At 43.7% G+C, this 24,564-nt stretch overlaps 2 protein-coding genes across 3 annotated transcripts in view; both read right to left on the bottom strand.

Annotated features, from left to right (window-relative positions):
* Positions 1–203: 203 nt before the first annotated feature.
* On the bottom strand, positions 204–8,111 carry boka (BCL2 family apoptosis regulator BOK a). Of its 2 annotated transcripts, none has more exons than XM_083647590.1 (4): positions 7,855–8,111; positions 6,446–6,574; positions 2,965–3,128; positions 204–1,444 (listed from the first exon to the last, which is right to left on the bottom strand). In XM_083647590.1, the coding sequence occupies exons 1-4, from the start codon at positions 8,075–8,077 to the stop codon at positions 1,319–1,321; spliced, it is 642 nt and encodes a 213-aa protein (XP_083503716.1). In that variant the 5' UTR covers positions 8,078–8,111; the 3' UTR covers positions 204–1,318. The 2 variants fall into 2 exon arrangements, with proteins under 2 accessions (XP_083503716.1, XP_083503717.1); XM_083647591.1 differs by having other exon boundaries at positions 1,389–1,496.
* A 5,966-nt stretch (positions 8,112–14,077) lies between these two features.
* farp2 (FERM, RhoGEF and pleckstrin domain protein 2) overlaps positions 14,078–24,564 on the bottom strand; it is a 35,972-nt gene continuing 25,485 nt past the window's right edge. The window contains exons 14-27 of the mRNA XM_083648258.1: positions 23,859–24,043; positions 23,502–23,591; positions 23,270–23,403; positions 21,579–21,660; positions 21,227–21,464; positions 20,916–21,046; positions 20,756–20,824; positions 20,560–20,649; positions 19,239–19,321; positions 19,026–19,144; positions 18,169–18,332; positions 17,109–17,216; positions 16,833–16,984; positions 14,078–15,993 (exon numbers count right to left, since the gene is read on the bottom strand). Of these exons, the coding sequence (XP_083504384.1) occupies positions 15,903–15,993; positions 16,833–16,984; positions 17,109–17,216; positions 18,169–18,332; positions 19,026–19,144; positions 19,239–19,321; positions 20,560–20,649; positions 20,756–20,824; positions 20,916–21,046; positions 21,227–21,464; positions 21,579–21,660; positions 23,270–23,403; positions 23,502–23,591; positions 23,859–24,043 (1,736 nt within the window). The 3' untranslated portion in view covers positions 14,078–15,902. The remainder of the gene's footprint in view (positions 15,994–16,832; positions 16,985–17,108; positions 17,217–18,168; positions 18,333–19,025; positions 19,145–19,238; positions 19,322–20,559; positions 20,650–20,755; positions 20,825–20,915; positions 21,047–21,226; positions 21,465–21,578; positions 21,661–23,269; positions 23,404–23,501; positions 23,592–23,858; positions 24,044–24,564) is intronic.

Genomic DNA, 24,564 nt, shown 5'->3' on the forward strand with positions numbered 1-24,564 from the left:
AAAAAAAAAATGAATAGTAGGACTAGGCTAGGATATGTACTTTACTTTGTGACAAGATGAGTTAGTGAGAGTGGCATTGTCGAAACATTTGACTCTGCGAAACCAGTGCAGTGTCTGCTATCAATGGAACAATAAAGAAACAAAAACATCAACCACTACACGGTTTGACACATAAAAACTGTTTATTTCCCAGGACACTCAGTGCTGCATGCCATATAAAAGTGAAATTATTCACAGAATAAATTCTACTCGTAAAATGAAATGGTCAAGACAGCATATACTGCCTCCCACACAGTGAAAAATATAAACACACATTTACCACACACATAACACATCAGGGGGAAAATCATTCATTTTGGTTGGGTGTGTGTGTGTGTGTGTGTGTGTGTGTGTGTGTGTGTGTGTGTGTGTGTGTGTGTGTGTGTGTGTGTGTGTATACCGTATATATATATATATATATATATATATATATCTCAATAACAGTCATTAATCTGTTGGACAGATGTGCTGGCTAGTTCAGAGGTCCAGATGTTTGCAAACAAATCCCAAAAATAGATTGTTCTCAACCATTGATAGTAAATTCTCAACTCAGATATCAGGATAATTATAATTCTCAACCACTAGAGGCCACTGCCAAACAGGCATTTCTGTTGTTTTGGAGGAAAATAATCTCATCTGAGAATGCACTACTTGCACAACTCCACTACTTCCTGAAATGAATAGGGCATCATGGTTTCCTGTCCTACACTATTGGATGAACTGATTAATGTCAGGTGTGCCTGACTGCTGTAGTCACAACAACAGTGATCAGGCACACCTGACATTAATCAGTTCATCCAATAGTGTAGGACAGGAAACCAAGATGCCCCACTCATTTCAGGAAGTAGTGGAGTTGTGCAAGTAGTCTATTGCACAAGATTAAAACAAAAAACAAAAAAAAACATTAAAGTTGAACAAACTTTTGTCCAAAATGAATGAAACCCACAATATGATATTATGTGGACAACACAGGTGAGCTACAATTCAGCATCAAAATGTACAATAGGTGATCTGATGAGCTCACATTTGAATAACATCTCAAGTGTGCCATAATACAATCATTTACAATAAATAGACAGTCTAGCATGTGAAGCAGAGGAGGCAAGGCAGATCCATGTCTGTGAAGGGGATGGGTGTTCCTCAGGGGATGCTCAGTGCAAACGTCTGCGAGTGTAAACATATCCAAAGCAGTGGACGCCTCTGTGGCATGGCGTGGTGTTGTGGTATGCTGGTGAGAGGGAGAGAAACTGTTCACAGTCCAGTGCATGACTGTGCCTTTTCACTTTTCTCTGAGGAGGTAAAACACCACCGCCTTCAGATAGTGTCCACAGGCACAGACAGCAGACACCAGCCAATGAGAACGGAAGCTGGGATCAGTGTTCACCACACATTTTGTTACATCCACCTGCGAGAGTAGAGGGGACACTGAGTCATGGGTGTGTCACAGAGTTCTGATTCTGAAATTAACAGGACAAAAAAATACATATACATTTGTCACATTTCAAGTATATGCCATAGCGTGCATCTGACCTAGACGAGAAGAGACTATAAAAACCAACTATGTTCCTGCTTTGACAACATCCTGGGAAAGTGCAGTGAGAAGATGTGCAACTGGTCCACAAATATGTTATTTCAAAGCCAAAGCCAACATTGTAATCTCAACAATGCATGCTTCAACAAACGACCTGTATAACTAGCAAAAGATTTTCATAGGCAATAAAATAACACAGAAAGCACAGTGAAATGACTATCAGATCCCTCTGGCCTAGAATCCTTCATGACATGTTATTTAGGTGAAATGTTATTTAGGTGTGCTACGTGCTGACATCAGCTCTCCATGTAGGAAAAAGACACAAATCAGACTGTAATTGTGGCTAGAAAATTGGTGGCTCGTTGATGGTTTGGAGGTTGGTTATAGCCTACAACACATTTCCATTGCGCGACACCCACTTATCTGCAAAATGAACCTGACCTGGGAATTCTAGCTTCAACAGCGACAGGCAGGACAGAGGGACTCGATCAGGTCACATGGTTATCTTTAACTCTTTTTGTGTGTTCACTTCAAATGTGCCTTTGTTCACTTCCTGTGCCTTGCCAGCAGAGCAGAACAGAGACAGGGAGGCACTTTGCCAGACCTTGTTGTTCCTTTTTCTGCCTGAGCTCCACTTGAACACAATTATTTCTGCAGCGTTTTATCAGATGTTCCCTTTCAGGAGATTGTACAGAAGAGAGATGTTTTCCTGTGGCTGAAAGCAGTGACTCAATTTTATGCCCGGCTGTTGGTTTTTGTAAATCAAGTTAATAGTTCAATGCAAACAGCACTAACGAGGGTCAGCTGTCCTGGCGCTGTTCTGTCTCAAGCACTCTCTCTTTGAAATGATCGCCTTGTTGTGCCATCACTTGTACACCTATTAGGCTGGCTACATGAGGGTATACGAAGATAGACCTACTTCAACTGAGTGTGAGAGCACCTATTGAAAATGTGTACAAGCAAGCAACACAAACTAATCACTGACACTAGATATACACGGGCTTCTCAATGTGTGATGCAGAAGTTTGTGTATTTAACCTGAATCTGACATCTAGGGTGTCAAACAAAGTGTATTCACTGCAGGACTATGCATGTATTTATCAACGCCTTTCCCAAACAAAGGCTGTTGCATACAGAAAAACACACTTTTGCATTGAGCGAATATTAAAAATTTGCTTTTAGTATCAGTAATATCAGCAATCAGCACACACACACACACACATGCGCGCGCGCGCGCGCGCGCGCACACGCACACACACACACACACACACACGCACGCACACACACACACACACACACACGCACACACACACAAACACACACGCACGTGCGCACGCACACACACAGAGGCACAAAGACAAGTGAATTGGCAGTAATAATAGAGTTTCCCTCACCCAGCCCCCTCTCCTTTTCAGCCAGGAGGTCAGACTCTTGCGGACAAACTCGCCCATGCAGTCAACAATGGTGTGGACCATGGCTGGATGGCCGTGCCGCACGCAGTCCACTGCCAAGGCTCCTGCCACCGCATACAAAGAGACCACCTTTCCCCACGTCACCCCTGACAAGAAGAGACACACAAATTATAGGAGTGTGAAGTGAATAAAACATCTCTACTGAACGCTTACTCCAAACCTTAAGCGCTAACCCATTTTTCATATGAAAACAACTTGTAAAATCATCACAAATTCAATATAGTTTGCAATCACACAAATATATTATTTGTTGATTTGATGGCTCTGTGAAAAAAGGCAAAGAGCGATTCTAGTGTTTTTATGGAGTTGGGGTGTGCTGCTTCAGGGGACGAGCCTGTCTGTCAGCAGCTCTCTTTGAAGACGGCTCAAAGAGTTCTAAAAAGCCTGGCAGCAGCCAGGCGCACAAAGAAGAAAGCCCAGACACAAGGCTTGATGCAACAGTCATACACTATTCCTTATTAGATTAGTCAGCAGATCATTTTTCAAACTTAGTACAGTACTTTTATCTACCACACCATTTAAAGTCAGAGCCTCAGACTATTTTTAAAAGTGTTTATATGTCCAACACATACAAATTGAGCCTCACTTCCATCCATCTTCTAGAACTGTCATCTGTTTAGTACCCGAATTCTTATAAATGGTAGTCAACGTTTCTCTCTGTTTAAAGGCCGAAATCTGGAATTTGCAGTACAGTACCCCCTGTAAACACTGTCATGCTACAACTGGCCTTGTTTACATAGCGAGTCACCCAATTGTAGACATTTTTGAAACTCTCAAACTCACTTTTGCTTCAAACACACATCAAACAGGTGATGCCTGAACATGTATTTTGAAGATGTGAAAAATGTGTGTGCAGTTGTAATGCTAGTAACCACTGGAGTGAAATGGGTCTATATTCTGATCAATTACCCCCCCGAATCCCCCCCAAGCCAATTGTGTCTGTAGGACCGTCTGACCAATCCGGAAGTCCCGCCCCCATGGAATTGAACACGGGTCTCCCTGGAGGTAGGTGAGTGCTTTTAGCTTTACACTAACCAGACGCCCCCAATGGCTCTGTATTCTGAGTCAAGTCTAAATATGAGGATAAGCAGACAAGGGCCCAGCCTGGCACGATGACACAGTGGTTAAGTCTATCGATGGCACGATCAGTCGTATCAAAGCCACGACTGGCACCTTCACCCTCAGCAGCCACCATACAAATGTCAGCTGGAACTATTAAGAGGGCTGTTTCTGTGCTGTGCTGCTGATGGAAAGCAGATTTGAAATGTATCAAAGGCATATACTTAGCAACAACTTTTTTGATAACCTTAACATTAAAGTTAATTGGTAGATTGGTATGTAGTTTTGAGGTATGGGTGGGTCAAGGTCAGGTTTCTAGGAGGAGCTGGACAGTGGCGATCTTAAAATAGCTCAGCATGCAGCCAGAGGTGAGGGATTTGTTCATAATAGTGAGCATGTGGGACCTCTCAGAGGAATTTAGAAGGGATTATACCCACAGGGCCACAGGACAATCGCTTATGAGAACAGTGTTTACTAGATCTTGTAGAGTTATTGGTACAAATTGTTTTGAATAGGAGAAACAGATGAGAGCTTAGTGGGGCTCTGATGAAAGTTGGCAAAGGATAGACATTTTTCTTCGACCGAGGAGGCAGTGGTGGTAGAGGAGGCAGTGGTGGTAGCATGAGGCACATACTTACCAAGACGATCACTGGGATTGAACTAAAACCTATGATTACACTTGTGGACACACCGGTGATAAAGGAGGTCACCCTAGGAAGTGACCAGCAACCTCTTCCTGCCACCTAGCTTTAATCCACCATAACTGTATCTTCTTTGGGTTTACTGTGATTTAAAGGAAGATCCCCAAAGCATTCATTCTAATTGTGAAATACTTCCATGTTGCTAATGTTTCCAGTTCAGATGTTTATCACTGGCTTCTGACTCATTTACAGATCAATTCAATTACAGTGAAACATTTTCTTAGAAGTGCACAATTCAAGTACTCTCATGTAATCTGCAATGCATCACTATATCAGAAATCCAAAATTTGGTTTTACGAATGATGTTGTTGATGCCATTTAAAAAACTGGCATCCTTGTGATAAGAAGCTAGTGTATGTCAGAGCCATGGGGTTATCTGAAATGACCAACAGCACTCCAGGCTAGTTTGGGGGGGGGGGGGGGGGGGGCATGGCATGTGTGACTCTTGTGCACTGTGGTTATGTACAACAGTAATCTATATGAGCCATGACTTCCTCTTCAGACTGACACTACAGGTCTGTCTGTCAGCTTTATGTCTAAATTTATATTCATTGTGGGGTTGTATTTCCCACAGCTGAAACTGAAGACAAACTACAGTCTCTACCTTCTAGCGTTATGTGTTGTACAGTGAAAACTTCAAGTACTAGTACTCATCATAATAAGAGTGTATTGGGAGTGGATAATCTTTTGCCATTTTATTGTGTTCAAATTAGTCAATTCAACTAATAGAAAATACAGAAAATATAGAGATTAGTTGTCCACACCGTTGTGTACAAATAGTTGTGTACGTAATCTTGCACAGATTGTGGATAAGTGGTTTTCTCCGTTTTGCAATCGCAGCTTAATTACCTTTGGAGCAGAATGCTTTGTTATTCCCTGAGGAAAAGTCTGCTGAGGTTCTGAGTGAACTCCCAGGGTGGGGTCCCAACTGTCTCCAATAATCACTCAGTTGAGGAACATTTTAACCTAATATGGTGCTGAAGGTTTTCCCTACACAAGCTCCTTTCCTGTAAGGGGATAATAACAGAAACAACTTATCTCTAACCAGCTCAAGAATGCCAATGGTCTTTCTGTAGTAGTAGCATGAGCATGAAAAAGTAGGTGGGAACTGGGAAGGGTTGACAGAATTGGCGTAGTGTTTTTCTGAACATGTGTCTGCTTCTCTCCCTCTATATCAGTCTGTGTACAAATGTTTGAAAATGGTTTATTTAGTCATAGAAGCAGTAACACAATGCACTAACAGCTGACTTCTTCCTAAAGCAGATGCCTCCCCTAACTTTCAGTATATTTAGTGTATTTATTTCAAACTATAGTTTTATTCCCTAAATGACAAGCTCTTTATTTTTATTTAATATCTTATTATTATATTATTATCAATATTATTATATTATTATCAATATTGGTTTCATTCTTAGGTAGAGACCCAGTATAAGCCCAACTAGGGTTTCCTGTCTCTACTGGCACAATTTTCTGTTGTTTTCCTTTTGTCTGTTTCTGATTCTAATACGTGCAAATAAATAAAACAAAAACTAAACCAAAGTTTCATGTCGCAAGTCTGTGTAATCAGAATGGGACGTGATGGCAAAAGACTTTAGCCTGCATGCATGGCTGGTTTAGAAAAGCAGTTTTTGATGTGGACCTACCTGTGGAGAATATATCTGCAGCCACAGCCAGGAAGGCATCAGACACCACGCTCTCAGACGCCACTGTGATGTTGAGCTGTCGTGCAACATTACGGTAAATGTTGGGACGAAGGTACTCCAACTCATCGCCTGGCCAAAACAACAAAAAAACAAAAAAAACAAGTTGAACACGAAAACGAGTTGAAAAACTAAACTTAATTCAAACTTAAACTTCAATATTCCATCGGCTGCCTCTGCTTCTGGTAAACACCCACAGTGTGATCATTACATTTCAATATCTGAGTAATAATCTCACCAAAACTATTAGCTTTGCTTCTCAAATCTGTTAAGTAAACTTTCTCAGGTATGGACAGGCAGGTTCAGAGATTAACAGATTACAGTGATGAGATCTTAAATACATATACTAGAAATCTTGCACGCTATGCATGCTCGATTCCTAGGCTCGCCCGCTGCGGGGTCTCGCCCACAGCTCGGCTGCTGCATGGCCAGTGCACATATGCCCAACTTTCCATCACTGATGACATCATAATTGCTCAAGTGACCATCACTGATCACATCACGGAGTGCTCGAATGACGTCACTCAGCGCACAATTGCTCAACTCCAGCCTCGCCCGCAGCTCAGCTGCTGCGTGGCCTCGCCTGCTCTATTGGCATGTGCAGTGCACATTTGCTCAACTTCACATCACTGATGACATCACTCACTGATGACATCACAATTGCTGGAGTGACCATCACTGATAACATCATGGAGTGCTCGAGTGACATCACTCAGCGCACAATTGCTCAACTTCGCATGTCATAGACATTGTGACATAATCAGTGACATCACAATTGCTCGAGTGACCATGATGACATCATCCAATGTAGGACAAAAATCAGGACAGAACCCACTTAGCTACTCACTGATGACATCACAATTGCTCGCGTGACCATCACTGATTTTCCACAAGACCCATAGGAACCGAACCCCCGTTAAGCGTGTTCTTTGTTGTGAAATCTGACTTTGTCCTGAATGATTTTCTGCCTTAATTGTAGGTGGGGTGATGATGGCCACAGTGAAACCTCTGATTTGAACAGCCATCCTTTGAAAAGGTATTCCTTTATTTCCCCCCTGGAACCCTCAAGGGTAGCTCAGAAGGATACCATATGCCACAGCAAAACTATGAACTTTACCATAGAAGACAAAACACCATGAAGTGTGTCATTCCAAAGTCACTTTTGAGTGTCACCGTCCGATTATAGCCAAGTCCCCATAGAAATATTAGGCTACCTATTATTGAGATAGGCTACCGATAAAAGACAAAAAATAAAGTGCTATAAACCATTGCAAACTTACTTCTGAATCTCACAGTTACACTCCATAATATATTAGTGAGTTTACTTTACGCAATCTAGGCTAATGACCTACCCAGCCAAATGATGACCGAGGAAATCTCTCCCAGCGTGCCACCTGATGCTGCCAGTCCGTGCTCGGGTTTGGACCAGCCGATCCCGGCGCGGTTGAGTCTGGAGTGGATGTAGTCCCTGCAGAAGGCCTTGGCCTGCGACACCAGCTCCTTGTCGGTGGGCGAGCGGTCAAACACTTCCATCACTTCAGCCGCAAACACAGAGGAGCGGCGCAACATCTCCATGCCCCTCTCATCCGCAGCGGACTATATGGGCCAGGCTCCCCGCCTCCACCTCCAATAACCAAGCTGAAGTTAGTTCCCGATTCATAGTTCCCTATTCGGGGCTAGTGATGCGCGACGGGGAACGAGTCGATTTTTTCGAACATTTTTTAAATGACTAACTGGGAATAGGCTATGTTGTTAATACCACCACAGTACTGTGACATGTTTATTGATAGTTGTAATTTTTATTTAGTACTATCTGACAACCTTGTGAGGCAGCTGGATTTGCGAGATCCAGATCACGCGAGAAATCCACCTTGCCGCGTGCTCCAAGCTACTGCGTTCAAGACAACTCTGAACTTTCAACACAGATTTTCCAACCTCCCGAATGGTTGCGATCACGCTGTTTTTTTGTTTTTGTTTTTTGCTTGTTTGTTTTTTACAAAAACATACATACCGTATTTCCTCTATTAGTGGCCTCTATTCCATTACTGGCCTCTGCTCTAATATAGGACGGGGGCACGGCCTGCTCGGACAAATAAAGGCCCCTCCCTCAATACAGGCCGGGTCAAAAACAAAAACAAAACGAAGGAGCAAAAACTACGGTGAATACGGTACTGTAAATTTCCCATAACACAACGCATCTACCGTGTGACGTAACCGGACGTAACGCAGAGACCAAACGAACCAGACGAAAGTTTGACGTTAAGTTTAAAGAGAGCGTTGTGCAATATGCAGCGGAACATTTGGTACAGTGTGATGTGGAATCAGCCCTTCAAGCAGAGCCTGCACGATGCCTACGACGAGTGGATAGCTGGGGACGCAGATAAGCCTAAAACCTAAACCTAAAAGCGCCTGCTCGACGCCTGCTTGTGGACTGGGTGATCGCCGCCTGGGACAAGCTGGACAAGGATCTGATCAAAAAGTCCTTCCAAGTTTGTGGACAGTCTGAAAACTGACGGGAGTCAAGACAACCTCATCCACTGCTTCAAGCAGCGACAGCCCTGCGCCGCTGGACGGGAGGCTCTCGCCCAGCTGCGTTAGCGGGACCAGGATAACAGACAGGCAGCCGAGGATGTGGAAGATGAAGAGGAACTGGTCAACAATGAACTTGTTGTTCTGAATGATGAGGACGCGGAGGATACCGACATACTAGATGAGGAGGAGGAGGATACTGAGTGAGTGAGTGACCACCAATATTTATTTGCGTTGTTTGGTTTTATGCAATATTTTGCAATAAAAGTCATGAAAATAAAGGAGTATGTCCATGATAGTTTAATATTAAGAAATAAAGGCCTCACTCGAATACAGGCCTCTGCTCTAATATAGGACGGGGGCTCTCTGCGGCTCAGTAAATAAAGGCCCCGGTTACTATTAGAGGAAATACGGTAGTTAGCTAATTTCATTTGTAAAATAGCTGTTGAATTCAACATATTGCTGTAATCAGAGCAATATATAGGCTATATAAACAATATGAGCACATATTGCATAATTACATCTCAAATTAGGTCAACACTTTGATGACATCAACTCGGACAAACCGGAGCTCTGAAATGACGGAATCACGGAATTTTTTTACTCCCTAATATCGGTATCGGCATCGGCCTAAAAAATCCAGTATCGGTCGGGCTCTACTATCAAGACATATCCCCCAGTAGGCTATAGAGACAGTCTGCATGTCTGGGAATGCCCATACAGGCTCTAGGAACGCCCACAATAGACGCTGGGTTAGCCTGGGGGCGGGGTCAGGGTGGGGTAAATTCCCCCGTTCTATCCATTCAGCAAAGTTAGAATTTAGCTGATAGCCCAGCCCAGGCAGACACGATCGGGGATTTAACCACCGCAGTAAACGCACATCTGAGCAGACGTCTTGTGTTCTGCTCTAGAACCCCCAAACCTGTAGTTTAGAGCCGCAGCACCGTCTTTTGGTGAGTCAGCCCATGAGATATATCGGCGGTTTTACCCCACTCGCGCGCCAGCCGTTTAACATTTTGTGGGCGTTCCCAGACATGCGGGCTGTCTATGACGAGACAGAGACGTGGCCTCAACCTATATGATTCAGTCCAAATAGATTTTCAAAACTGATCTAAAAAATCTTGTCAGTGGTATTCACAGTTTGTTAGAGAGAGAGAGAGAGAGAGCGAGAGAGAGAGAGAGAGAGAGAGAGAGATCGACATCGACCGCCCGACCGACTCGTTCCCCGTCGCACATCAGCCTCCAACAGGCAGCTACGAATCGGGATCTAACTTCAGCTTCCTCCTCCAACAGCGGTCCTGCTCCAGCTCCAACAACACCTCCCTCTTGGCACAGGACTGTCTGAAGGCTTTGAAATTGGAAGATAACCCGGCTGTCCTGCTCTAACACTCACATTAGACCCAGATTTTGACTGAAGAAGGCTACAGCTGGTTACATAGAAAGTTAAATTTAGGCGAGAGAAAGTTGAATAGCATAGGCTATATCGAGCAAAGCAGGCTAATTTAGATCCTTGCAATGGCATATCGACATCGTTACACCATAACATTACAATTAGTGTAGCATAAGGATGTACATTCCCTTACAATGTATCAGTATCACAATTAAGTGGCACTTAATTTATATGTTCAATATTATGAAGGTTGGTTTTTCACTTGTCATTGACCAAGAAAAGTCGCTTTGATCATTGAACTGTAAGCTAAAGGATCTGCTGCAATTCTAGGAGCAACAAATGTTCCCCAGTCCAGTCTACTCTGCTAGTGTTTCCTTCTAAGGACACTTATTGTGGAGCCCAAAGGCGCAGCAGATCCACACAAGTCCCGCCTCCCCGGACACGCGCACGCACGCACGCACGCACGCACACACACACGCACGCACGCACGCACGCACGCACGCACGCACACACACACACACACACACACACACACACACACACACACACACACACACAGACACGCACGCACGCACGCACGCACGCACACACACACACACACACACACACACACACACACACACACACACACACACACACACACACACACACACACACACACACACACACACACACACACACACACACACGCGCGCGTCCAGTAGGATAGCTATCCAGCTGTTAATCAATAACTGGATTTATTATGGGTGTTCCTGTACAAAATCAGTACATCTCCACTCAAGCTATGCTATTCTATTCTATTCTATTCTATTCTATTCTACCTACACCCACAGGTCTAGTTAGTGGAAACAAATGAGGGTCTATGTAACATTATCTGTCACAAAACATAACATTAGCAGCACTGAGGCCAGGCTATGCATTTCAATGTTTTCTTCAGAAGAGAAACAGTCAGAGAAACAGTCAGCAGTTACACATTACACTGCAATTTCTCATTCATTCAAATGCTTTTACATATACAGTACAGTTGCTAATACTTTGGCATAATTATGGCATAAAAAACAACTACTACTACTACAGTGTCCTATGGCCTGTAATGTAATCACATCACAGTGCCAGATAAAACAGACTGGGTTAACAACTATCACATTTACATACCGGTATGTGAACTTTGAGTTTCCCAGGCTAGTAATCCATAGGTATAATCATGTAAATTATTAAAAGCCTCCATCAATTATTTGTTTTAAAGACTATGCCAGTGGCAGGAGATGTTAACCCTTTGATGCACAACCTGATGTCTATTTTTGCTGTAGCCTATAATTTATTTGAAATTGATTAATTCAATAATATTCCAGGTATAGCATAGGTCCTATGGTATAGGATATCTTGATGCTCATAAACCCTGGTTTCAATTTCTCCTTAAGCCTTGCATTTATCCCCGAGCACTGACATTTTTATACGTTGTCAGTCTACAAGAGGATGAGAAGAAAAAAATAAGATGGGCTTGCATTGTGCAGCTGCTGCGGGAGCCAATGATGTCCAAGTCGACAGAAACAACAAAGTGTCAGTACCTTTCAGAAATGGCACCACTGTTTCTTTTTAATTTCATGATTTTATTCATTATTAAGCGTCTACTCAGAAAACCAAAGCAGAAACACTTGCTCATTGTTTCTTTCTGTTGTGTAAGCTATATAATTCTCAATACAAGATGGTTGTCATAATTACAGGCAACCTTGGTTACATAGGCAGTTGGTGTTGAGTCTCTGTGGACATGTTTTTAAACATAACACTGACAGCAGACTGTGAGTACACACCTTCTCCACTCCCTAACAGAAAAGGCCTGGGGTTGGTAGACAATATTGTATTGGCACTTGTTTGGGAATCACTCCACCCTCTCTTCCTGCTGTTTGGACATGCCTGAGGAATGCCCTTCTTTGTGTGTTGCTGCTCACAGTTATGCAGCTCCTTGACAACACACAGGTAAGTATCTATTGTAACTTTCACTATAGTGCATTTTGATCATTTGATTGGATTATTTGTGTTGCCATTAGAGCATTACCTTTGTCTCATACTATATCTGAACTGAATTGCTCAACCTTCCAGCACAAAAACTTCTATACTCAAGCAAAACACATCAGTTTATAGACAAAATTAGATTTCTCATGTATCTAAGGTCAAATGACCTAATTCACCTACTCCCTGTTGCTTTATAAGCCTGAAAGCCAATTCATATTTAGACAGTATAATGTTAGCTTGGAGGTAATACTCTACCTAGAAAATACCCACACTAGTATTAAGATTATTCTACTCATGACTGTAGAGGCAGTAGAGTTAATGATGTAATGGGCTTGTTTTGTCCTGCTTTGAATTGACACATGGCACATCCCTCCCACTGATTAATGGATTGCCTTAAAACCATTTCCAACAGCTCAGCCATGAAGCAGATTTGAATGCGATTGGGTATAACAACAGTCGAGAGTAGTCTGCCTTGTTAGCTGCTTCATTTCAGCGCATGTCATTTCACCGGGACAAAGAGGCAGACAGTAGTGCACTACTGATCACTGAGCTCTCTCCCACACTAACTGCCATTATTATTATTATTAGTTTACATAAACCCAACACATCACTAGGTCCATGCAGTCTAGGTCAAAGCACAGTTACGGTACTCTAGCTCCAGGCAGGACAGCAGTCTCTCCCCATCCTGTCATATGGCCTGAAAACGTATTTCTCTTGTACCCGACATCCTCTTTCCTCTACTCTCTCCAATTGCTCTAAAAACATTTATCTCTCCTTAGCTCTCAAAACCTTTCTTTTCCTATCACTACACTCTTACATGATTATGTCACAGGAATATGTTAAGTATTGTATTTGTATATTTTTATTATCCCCATGAGGAAATGGGGATCCTCTGCATTTGACCCATCCTTTACTACGTACCCACGTTGGACCTAGGAGCAGTAGGCAGCCACAGTGCAGCGCCCAGGAGCAGTAGGCAGCCACAGTGCAGCACCCAGGGACCAACTCCAGTTCTTTTTGCCAGTGCCTTGGCCAGGGGCACTGACAGGAGTATTAACCCTGTTGAGTTTACACACTGAAGAAGGGAGTAGCCGAAACATGTTGGTGAAATAGTCCAATAAAATAGTTTTTAATTGCACGAGAGAAGTGTGCAGTCTTCATTCTTCTTAACCCATGTATTCACATATACAGTATGTTTTTGATGGTGGGTGGAAACCAGAGCACCCAGTGGAAAACCCACACAAACATGGGGAGAACATGCAAACTCCACACAGAAAGGACCAGGGTTCAAACCCAGAAACTTCTTGCTGTGAGGCACAGTGCTAACCACTTAAGCCACCGTTAAGTGCACCAAGGCCCTAACATTGCTCTACTTATTACTGGTCACTTGCATTTTTTGTGATCAAGGAATTTAACATTTTCTACTGTTGGACATCACTGGAAGAGATTCTGTAAAGGAACCAGTTATTGTACCCGTCTACCCCTGGGCTAGCACTGCTTTTGTGGAGTAAATGTTTTTCTCACTGGGCTAAGTCTACAATACACCACACATTATATTTTATGAATCAGCACAAAGCCACAGAAACTATAAGACATGACCGATCATTTTATTTTGTTAGGTTTTCAATAAGATGAGGGCATTCAGGAGCATGGCCCTAACGACATGCTAAGCTACACAATAAATAGAAGTAACACATGTTTTAACTGTGCAACAGAGCCAGTGGCACAATGTCTCTCACACAGAGACTTTAAGATGGTGTAGAGATGCCCTTTATCACCAGGTTCTGTTTCAGAGGCAGTGGACACACACACACACACACACACACACACACACACACACACACACACACACACACACACACACACACACACACACACACACACACACACACACACACGATTCCAGTCTTCATAAGAAATATACCAAATAATACCATGGTTCCATGTAGTGCACTAAATAACAGAGGTGTCATTTGGTGACTGTTTGCTCAGATCTAGCTCGATCTCTCATAAACCAGCTCCCATGGTCTAATATAGTCTTACACATAGCAAGACATGATCACCGAGTACAATTATAACACAACTCCTTCTCAAATATTATGTTCTTCAGTTTTGTGTTATTAGAAAGAAAATCTGCAACTTTTAGACAAGACACTAGAATAAACAGTGAATAGCATTTTTGCCAAGTCATCATCCCTACGCAAAATACCAAAAACAGGATAAATAACTTCGAAAAGAAGCCAAGGATGCCAAAACAAGGACATTAAAGAGTGAAGGTAGCACCAAGCAGACCTTAGTGCTGCCTCACAAATCACGACTAAGAAGCACAACAGCTCCCAGTTTCAGCCATTTTAACATATCTTTGAAATGTTGAGTAAAAAGACGTTATTAATATAAAGGCAGTTTAGCAATTAAACATGAGTAGCAATTTTTCCATAGTGAGCGTTCTATTAAACAATCCTGCTTTGTGGACTCCCTTTTCTACTGTACCATCTTTTCACACAAATGTCCCCCAAACTGAACTGGCCTCAGATCAGATGAAGTGGACACATTAAACACTGCTTATACTACAGTTCTTACAGGTCTATTGTTGAAACTCTCTGGAACATGTGTTCTGTCTGCCCAAAGTAGCCAAACAAACAGCGGACTTTCAGTCAACTCTTAATACTGTCTGTCATTGTCTTAAAAACAGACATGAATTCCTCAATATCCAACAAAAAAACATTCCATATCTCTCCAAAAAATTCAATAACTTTTACTCCCAAAACCATTTCAACATTTCTTTAGCTTTCTGCTCTCATTCGTTTGACCATCTCTCACACTTCTGTCTCTTTTGAAACAGGATGATGGTAGCTGTTGTACCCATCATCCTTACCATCCTAAGTACCTTCATTTTCCACATGCTGCATATCATCTGTATTCTCATTCCAACCATAGTACACTAATGCCTTAAAGTATAACCACTAATGCTCCAGTCATCGTGTGTTAAGAAGAATAGTTAAGGAATATGCCAGTTCTACAGCAAACGTATAGAGAGAGCCAAACCCTAGTCTAACCTTGGTTTTGGAATTGGTCCCGTATTACAGTAGTTCCCCAATATCAGTCTATGTAAATTGTTATAAGCAGCCTGATTGAGAATTACAATAGTAAAAACTGCTTGTAATCAATCACAATACACATGCCTCCCTTTCATTACTTGTATAGTGGAACAAATGTTATCATTTACACCACTGATCAATAAAAATAAAAATGCACAGACATACCATTACAATAGAATCTCCAGACAGAGAAAATGCATGAAATGTTAACACTTGAAAACTGGCAGTATCTCCGATTGTTATCATTGTCCAAATCCCAGATTCAGAAAAAGGAAAAGAAAACAGAAAAACAGACTACACCCAGGACGAGAGATAGCCGAGTGTCGTTCTGAGGTCTGCGAGGCCCAGCCTCTAGACCGAGATGTTTAGTTCAGTTTCCGTTGAGCTCCACAGGGCCTTTGGGTATGAGCAGGCTCATCCTGGCCACAGTGCTGGCTGCACTCTTGATCACCTCCATCCATCTGCAAACAGGGGACAGCATGCAGGGACAGACGGTTTAAAAAACACTGCACCATTACTACACCAGTCTGACCTGGGAAAGGAACAACACTGTGGACATGGTTGGAATACTAAGGTATAGATAAGCAGTGTGTTGTTACTAAGGTATAGATAAGCAGTGTGTTGTTACTAAGGTATAGGTATAGATAAGCAGTGTGTTAGTAAGGTATGGATAAGCAGTGTGTTGTTACTAAGGTATAGATAAGCAGTGTGTTGTTACTAAGGTATAGATAAGCAGTGTGTTGTTACTAAGGTATAGATAAGCAGTGTGTTAGTAAGGTATGGATAAGCAGTGTGTTGTTACTAAGGTATAGATAAGCAGTGTGTTGTTACTAAGGTATAGATATGCAGTGTGTTGTTCCTAAGGTATAGATAAACAGTGTGTTGTTACTAAGGTATAGATAAGCAGTGTGTTGTTACTAAGGTATAGATATGCAGTGTGTTAACTTGTTACTAAGGTATAGATATGCAGTGTGTTGTTACTAAGGTATAGATAAGCAGTGTGTTGTTACTAAGGTATAGATAAGCAGTGTGTTGTTACTAAGGTATATGCAGTGTGTTGTTCCTAATGTATAGATAAGCAGTGTGTTACTACTAAGGTATAGATATGCAGTGTGTTGTTACTAAGGTATAGATAAGCAGTGTGTTGTTACTAAGGTATAGATAAGCAGTGTGTTGTTACTAAGGTATATATATGCAGTGTGTTGTTCCTAAGGTATAGATAAGCAGTGTGTTATTACTAAGGTATAGATATGCAGTGTGTGGTTCCTAAGGTATAGATAAGCAGTGTGTTGTTACGTACCTTTCAAATGTGTACTCGCTCTCTGCCCGGAAGAAGTAAACATGGGACTTGAACTGCAGCTTGAAGACGTACTCCTTGTGAATGCTGTCACACTCCTCAGGTGTGCTGACTGTGTAGCCCAGTAGGGGGAGGCTGGCCAGCGGGAAGTCATCCTGGAAAGACAGATGGGAGGACTTAACAAAACCACTTCTGAATATGCATTCTAAATTATTTTTATGTTATTTTTTGCTCTAAAAGAAATTATAAACACAAGGCATCTGAGGATCAGTTGGCTACCTGGTGAGTCTTGTAGAAGAACAAGCAGAAGTTGGTGAAAACAACCCAGAGCTTCTGCCAGCCGTTACTGTTCTTGAACTTCCTAAGGAGATATCCTGAGAGCTGGTTCTAGAAGAAAAGGATGGAACAGAAAGAAAAACAGTTGCACAGTGATGCTTAAATGTTTACAAATTATACTGAAATGTAACAGTTATTTGTGGCTGTGTGTGTGTGTTTCTTGCGGGGTGATCTGTTTTTCTATCTATCTAATAAGCCCATGATCCTGGGATGCCGACCCAGAAGCATCCATCTATCTATCTATCTATCTATCTATCTATCTATCTATCTATCTATCTATCTGGTACCTGGTTCATGCGCAGGTAATCAGTGAGAGAGAGGTTCTGGTTTCGGTACCAGCAGACATGTGTGATGGTGTTGGGTCTTTGGCCCTGACCGAGGAGATAACGAGGAGGAAGCTCCGGTGAACCAGGTGGAGAGCAGAAGACTGAGACGTTGAAGAGACAGTAGATGGGAAGGGTGTAGAGGGAGAGAGAGAGGTGGGGCAGGATGAACCATGTGTTAGCATGTTAGCATTCAGTGGCAGAAGGGAGAAAGAAAGTTGGGTGGCAGAGTGGGGAAGGAAAAAGCGGTTAGGAAGTGCTCAGACTGCGTGTGCAAAGACCTTTAGTGTCAGAGAATTTTCTCGCACAGACATCATAAACATGCTTTTGATAACATACATCTTCAAGAGGAACCAAAGAGGAAAGAAGCATTAGAAACATATAGAAAAGTCAGTAGTTAAACAGTAGAGACAAAACATGATCAGACGTTCGGGAGAGATGAGTGAAGAGAGGTTCAAGTCAAATAAAGGGGGTTAGTGTACAGCAAAGAATCTCCACCATGGACCCTAGAGACGGCCTTTCCATCTTTCCAGGTTGGCCGACGGCGCTTACATGCGTTTACACAAAGATGTGTAGAACTGGCAAATCTCTCATGGTCTGTGTGCGTTTGCATCGAAGTGTGTGCGTGTGCATGAGGGCATGTGTGTATATGTGTCTTAATGCGGGCCGAGGAGGAGTACCTCCACAGCCAGGCTGTGATCAGACATAGACACGCTGGTGTTGCGGTGCCAGCACACGTGCATGGTGGTGTTGGCACGGTGGTGCGTCTGCTTATCCAGTGAGGTGCGGGAGGAGTGCATGTCGTCCTCCGACTCCTGCTCCAGAGAAACCTCATCAGATGAGCCTGAGGGAGGAGGAGGGAGAGAAGGTGCGTGGAGGAAAGGGATAAAGCGTAGATCTGGGTGGATGGTATGTCCCGAGGAAACAAGTTTGTTCAAGCAGTTTCTTGTAAGACTGAGGAAAAAGTATAACATGGCTCAATAATAATATGAAAACATGTTCTTAGACTCGCACGCTATGCAGAGTAAACAGGTAGTTGCATCTAAAACGAGACTTTTTTTCCTCTCGGTTTTTCTCAAATTTTCGCCCCAATTGTACTTGGCCAATTCCCCTTGTTGTCCCGGTCATTGCTCAACCCCCTCTGCCGATTTGGGGAGAGCCATAGACTAGCACCATGCTACCCCCAACACGTGCAGTCGCCAGCCGCTTCTTTTCACCTGACAGTGAGGCAGGACGTATAGCACGTCGGAGGATCACGCAGACGCTATTCCCCCCAGTTCCCCTCGCCCCTGAACAGGTGCCCCGACCGACCAGAGGAGGCACTAGTGCAGCGACCAATACTCGTACCCCACCGGCTTCCCACCCGCAGACACAGACAATTGTGTCTGTAGGAAGGTCTGACCAAGCCGGGAGCCCCACTGCCGGGAATTGAACCCGCGTCTGCGCGGTGGAAGGTGTCCAGGCAAGTGCTTTTATCTCTACACTGCCCAGACGCCTCTGCATCTCAAACAATACTGAGGTCAATATAGGCTCTTACGGTTGGAGCGATCGCCTAGCCCAGTGTCGAGCAAGATGTTGGATTTCTCTTGACACTTCTTGGCCATTTCAATAGCCATGTTCAAATCTTCAATCCACTTGTCCATCTCCACCTTAGAGCTGCAATCACAAATGAACAGTAAATTAAACTGTCCAATAGTGCAACGAATTAAAGACGACAGTGAGAGGTTCTGTGTGATCTATCGGTGTTCACCTGGCAGCTGCTACAATGGTCCTTTGAGCAGAGTAGATGGTGAAGCAGTGGGGGACTGACCACTCATTTTCACTTTCCTCAACCTGCAGAGAAACACAGAGTCAGAGGACACAGTTGCAACATTGTAATGGTTAGGCAGGCAGCCCCTCTTATCATACCAAAACCTCTGGGAAGAGTTTATGGTTATGGCCTGAAAAAGAACAAAATAACTCAAGTCAGTCAGTCTGACTCAAGTCACAGAAAGACCTGCTGAAGAGCCTCTATTGGAGCATCTAGATCTGACTGTAAACTAAGCTTGGTTCATTTCCTTGCATTCACAATCTTACAATACACTCACACCTCCTATCAGTAGTACCCGGATTTTAAGGCCAAAACACACCCACCAGATTGCTATCAATAGAAGGTTGAAATGCATTGTTGGCTAGTGGTCAGTCAGGGTCAGTCAGTTTGCATTGGCAGCCACAGTGACTGAATCAGCACTAGCAGTCAGCTACAGTACATTTTGGCAGAGCTAACCAGTTAATGACATTGTCAAACATGACTTTACAAATCTTCATGCCTGTCATCATTTGAATGTAGTTCATGAGAATGCACATGGTATATTTGGCTTGATCTATGACCTACACTCGTACATTATTGTGACGGGAAAGCACTGACGTCACTCCTCGTCTTGTGCAATCTGCTGGGTTTGCTTTTTGCTGTTTTGTCTACACAAGCATGGGAGAGGCAGGGTAGGGTTTGGGCATCCAAGCTGGCAGAGCCCAGTACTTACCGGTGCATCCAGCACTATGAGCTGCAGCCAGGAGTAAAGCAGAGACATGGAAGGTTAGGAGACCCAGGTCCTCCCATCTCAACGCACCGACACACGGTTCAGTTAGAACATCCTGACCTACCCCTCACCTCTCATGCTGCAGATGTAGTGCACTTTGCCTCGACTGACTAGCAGTTTGTCAAAACAAGCTTTGAGTGCAGTAAAGTAAAGTAAAAAAAGAAAAGAAAAAGTAACATAAATCATCAGTAGTTCAACCACACAGCAGTGATGAATCAGGGAATTTTAAGCTCCATTTACACGGGGGGAAAAATCATTTCATTCAATGAAAACGGTCATAAAGAAACCATTTTTGTGGTAAACAGATTTCCTCAGTGTACAGTATATAGAGGTAATGAAAGTCAACGGCCAGCACAGGTGTGTGTCAGATATTGGGTGCAACACTTGATCCTCTTGGTAGTGTAGCCAGAGCTACAGAGGGATCCTCACAGATCTGACAGATGAACCTGAGAGACAACAGGTTAGAGGAAGTGAACTGGAGCTTATACTCACTATCATGCCATGAAGCGGCAGCTGGCCATGGACTTTGAATTGATTGGTCGCTGTGACACCTTTGCTTGTGTAGAGGAGCATGTCTGAGAACTGAAAAGAAAACATTTGTTACAGATATTAAGAGGCAGAATTATTCAAATTAATTTAACTTATTCCAGCTTTTACAGGTTGAACACAAAGAAGAGTTATTACTCACAAGGAAAAACATCCTTTGCTGTAGCCCCTTTTTGGTGAGCTTGTACAGACAGCCCTCTCGTATGAACTCCTAAAAAACAGAATGCTGATTAGGGACATTGCATTTTTCTTTGCCTATTTCTCAGCGCCCCCTATCATCTGCTCCATGTCATTGCACTCACCCTGCCTGGTGTTGTTAAGTTCTCTATACCGATCAGGTCTCTCTGCAGCTCTGTCAGTTTCTGGAAATTCTCCAGACGGATAAGACTGCTCTGGAGCTGAGTGGCTATCTCCGCCACTTCCTTCAGGGCTTCTGTACGGAAACATAAAATAAATAATTAGCTCCCACAATAGTTGCATCCATCTGTGACTGCATGGCTACAGCAATGCGCAAATAATGCAGCCAATTCAAACGGAGGTGAAGTTAGATGATCAATGTTGTCATTGCATTAGAGACTTGGCTACTCTACTGGCAAATTATATATAGTCTCACCCTTGCAGTCATCATGATCACGGTGGGTAGGGGAATAATGCTTGCAGAGTCTCTCCAGGATGAGCTTGTAGTGCATGAGGCGCTGGATGGGCTTGAGCAGGAATGTATTAAGGGGCAAGTAGCAGACCTTCTGCAGCTCAAACTCTTTGTAGACCGTCTCCAGCTTCTTCAGCCTCTTGGTGGCTTTCTCCAGCTCTGTCAACACCTCATCATGCTTCTGTAGGTAGCTGGTGAATTCCTGTGGAAAATAAGCACATCATGCAATTCAAGTCTTTAGCCTGTCTGCTTTACATCCTGTCTGTATAGCCAAATGTGGAATGGGATATTGATGAGATCCAGGGGTTAGTCTCACCTTCAGAGCAGTCATGTTACTCAGCATCACATCACCGATCCTTTGGTAGTCCCCTTTGACGTGAGCGTTAGAGCGCCCCTCCCTGGGGAAACAATAATGTTTTTGCAGATGCACTCTTAATGCCAGATGCAGTCTTAACCAGGGATGCAGCAGTTTCCGGTTTGAAGGTATACCGCGGTTTGAAAAAGTCACGGTATCAAAACCACTAAGATTTGCCGTCATACCTTCCCCACGGTATCAGCTGTTTCCCCAAAACAAAGTGCCCAGGTCGCTTGCAGAGTGCAGCTTACGCGGCCCCTCCCCCTGGCATGGCTGCATGCCTACCTAGACTAGAGCACAGTAGAGAGGAGCTGTCCCTGAATGTATTTACAATCGTGTGTGTGATAATGGCTGAAGCAGGAGAACGCAAGGACCCCCCTGAACTTTCCCCCATCTAAAAAGACGACGTCGGCTGTATGGGAATATTTCGGCTATTGTAAAAACACAGATGGTCCGCACTCCGCACATAAAGGTCCGCAATACCGTGAAACCGTGGTATTTTTATCCAAGGTTATCATACCGTCAAAAACTCATACCGCTGCATCCCTAGTCTTAATTCATAACCCGCCATTGACGGGTTTTTACGGCAATCCGTGTTTTGACCGCCATGCTATAGATGGCACTCTTGGCCACCTTATGAAGTGCTACGTCACTCCTAAAGGTCACCAGGACCCAGAGTTATTGTCAAACAAAACCAGTCAGTGGAAAAAGCAGGAAAAAGCTCCATAAAACACCTCGAGCCTGGTGCCTCAAAGCGCTGCAACGACCAGCTTTCCACAGACAGTCACTCAAAGCTGACGGATTTTTTTCACCAGATGCTGGTAAACGCACACAAATCACTTCTTCTGTCAGGTAGATTAGTAATCTGCTTTGTGAACCCTCACACTGTGTAAATTTCAGCCATCAAATATGCCCCCAGACCTCCACACAGCGAGCTCCAGACCTCCACACAGCGAGCTCCAGACCTCCACACAGCGAGCTCCAGACCTCCACACAGCGAGCTCCAGAAGCACCCGCAACCCGGGCAAGATGAGTGTGACCTGCCATGTCCCCTCTCTGAGAGCAGGGTGAATCTCTCCCTCACACTGCCGCTGCACATAAAGGCATTTTTCTCTGCTTTCTGGGAGGGACGGTCGTTAAACGACCTACATTCAAATGTCGATAAACTAAAGAACGGAAGAAGGCAGAAACAAACTCTCCCCCCCCTCCCCCCATGAAAGTAGAGGCTTTCTTCTGTCTTTTGGGATATTCAGTGTCACAGAAGGAAATATTCTGTGGGTCCTGGAAGATCAGTGAAAATGGTCAGAAACCCCTGGCGGGGGATCAGTTAATGCCATCTCATCAGCAGCTTTGTCACTAGAGCTGCAACGATTCGTCGAATTCGAATTCGAATATGAATAGTTTCTGGTTTCTTTAGTTTACGTGACAGCAAACTGATTATCTTTTGGTTGTGGACTGTTGGGCAGGACAAAATAAGACATTTGAGGATGTCATCTTGGGCTTGGGGGGGAGACAATTTTCACCATTTTGTGTTACAGACCAAACGACTAATGGATTAGTATAGAAAATAATCCACAGATGAATCGATAATGAAAATAATCATTAGTTGCAGCCCTATTTGTCACACAAAGAAATGGTGAAGGAGCACCTACCAGAGAGCCAGCCTCTGGTCTACCTCCTTGAGGAAGCCTCGGTGAAACTCGTAGATGGGGTCGATGTTGGAAAACAGCAGTGTCATCAGGCCTTCGGGCATGGCGTTTTCTTTGATCACAGCACTGCGGAACCACTGGGGGCAGCAGAGGAACAAACAACATATTGAGCTTTATTCTCCCGACAAGTGCACGTACAAAGCATGCCCGATGACGGACGGAAAGGACGGCTCACCACAGTGATGACCTCCAGGTCTTTCAGGTATGTTCGCTCTGTGGTCAGAATCTCTTTGGCAATGAAGTAGGCCTTGTCCGTGGGATATCTCTGAGGGAGAAGAGGGCTATTAATGTCAAAGCTTGTGAGTTGCAGAGCTCAGCTATGATGAGGGAGTTCCAATCTTTTTACACTACACTGACAAAAATGGGAAATTCATTTCCTCTCCCATTTTTCATCATAATGTTGTAAAGCCAGCAGCCATATTGAATCACAAGGTAGCAGTAAGTCCGTTGGGATCAGTGATTTCTGATAGGTCTACACTCTTAAAAAGGGTTGTGAGGCAGGGGGTGGAAGGGTGGCATATAAGCAGTATACCTTCCTCCTGCCCTCCTCCTCCTCCTCTAGCCTGGCAGTGCTGCCCACCTCACTCAGGATGGGGCTCTGCAGGGGCGAAGAGGCGTGGCCTGGGAGGCTGAGGGTGGACATCTGGAAGGAGGGCGAGAGACAGAGGGGGCTCTTGGAGTTGAGCGGGGAGAGCTGGGGGCTATCCGTGAAGGAACCTGTGGAAGAGATGACAACATTATACCCAGGGGGACTATAGGAATGAAACACTGTAGGGAAATCTGACCAGTAGTAACCATTCAGTTCAAATAAATCACACCCTTAAATGTAATTATTGTATAAGGGAAAGTGAAAAAAGAAGAATTGTTTTCTACATTTGCACTGAATCACCAGGAATTCCCAACTAAAACAGGCAAAACTTGCTCTTTTGAAATGGGTGGAGCATAGTCAACATTACAACAATACCCTATACACGATAGCATGTCAAAAGGGAGCAAGGAGGTATGTCCCCTTTAAGAGAAACTAATACAATCACAATGCTACAGTATCATGTATGCGTTTGCATTTGTCCCAACTGTTAAACGATGCTCATCTTCACCCCAATCATTTTCCACAGTTCATCTCTTATTTCCCCTTACAGTAAAGGCTTGCTTAGGCAACACCCTGAGCACTTTAACAAAACAAGTGTACTAGTTCATCAAACACATCTGTCATGCCCTCACACACGTTGGCCCGACAT

This window comes from Poromitra crassiceps (assembly GCF_964638095.1).
Source record: "Poromitra crassiceps genome assembly, chromosome: 12".
Taxonomy (NCBI): domain Eukaryota; kingdom Metazoa; phylum Chordata; class Actinopteri; order Beryciformes; family Melamphaidae; genus Poromitra; species Poromitra crassiceps.

What these genes read in the sequence shown, in the direction of transcription:
- boka (XM_083647590.1), bottom strand. Translation starts at nt 8,077, where the DNA reads ATGGAGATGTTGCGCCGCTCCTCTGTGTTTGCGGCTGAAGTGATGGAA. An exon ending in TGCAGATATATTCTCCACAG is followed by an intron (nt 3,129 to 6,445) that starts GTAGGTCCACAT and finishes TCTTCTTGTCAG; the next exon opens with GGGTGACGTGGGGAAAGGTG. An exon ending in TGAAAAGGAGAGGGGGCTGG is followed by an intron (nt 1,445 to 2,964) that starts GTGAGGGAAACT and finishes CTACTCTCGCAG; the next exon opens with GTGGATGTAACAAAATGTGT.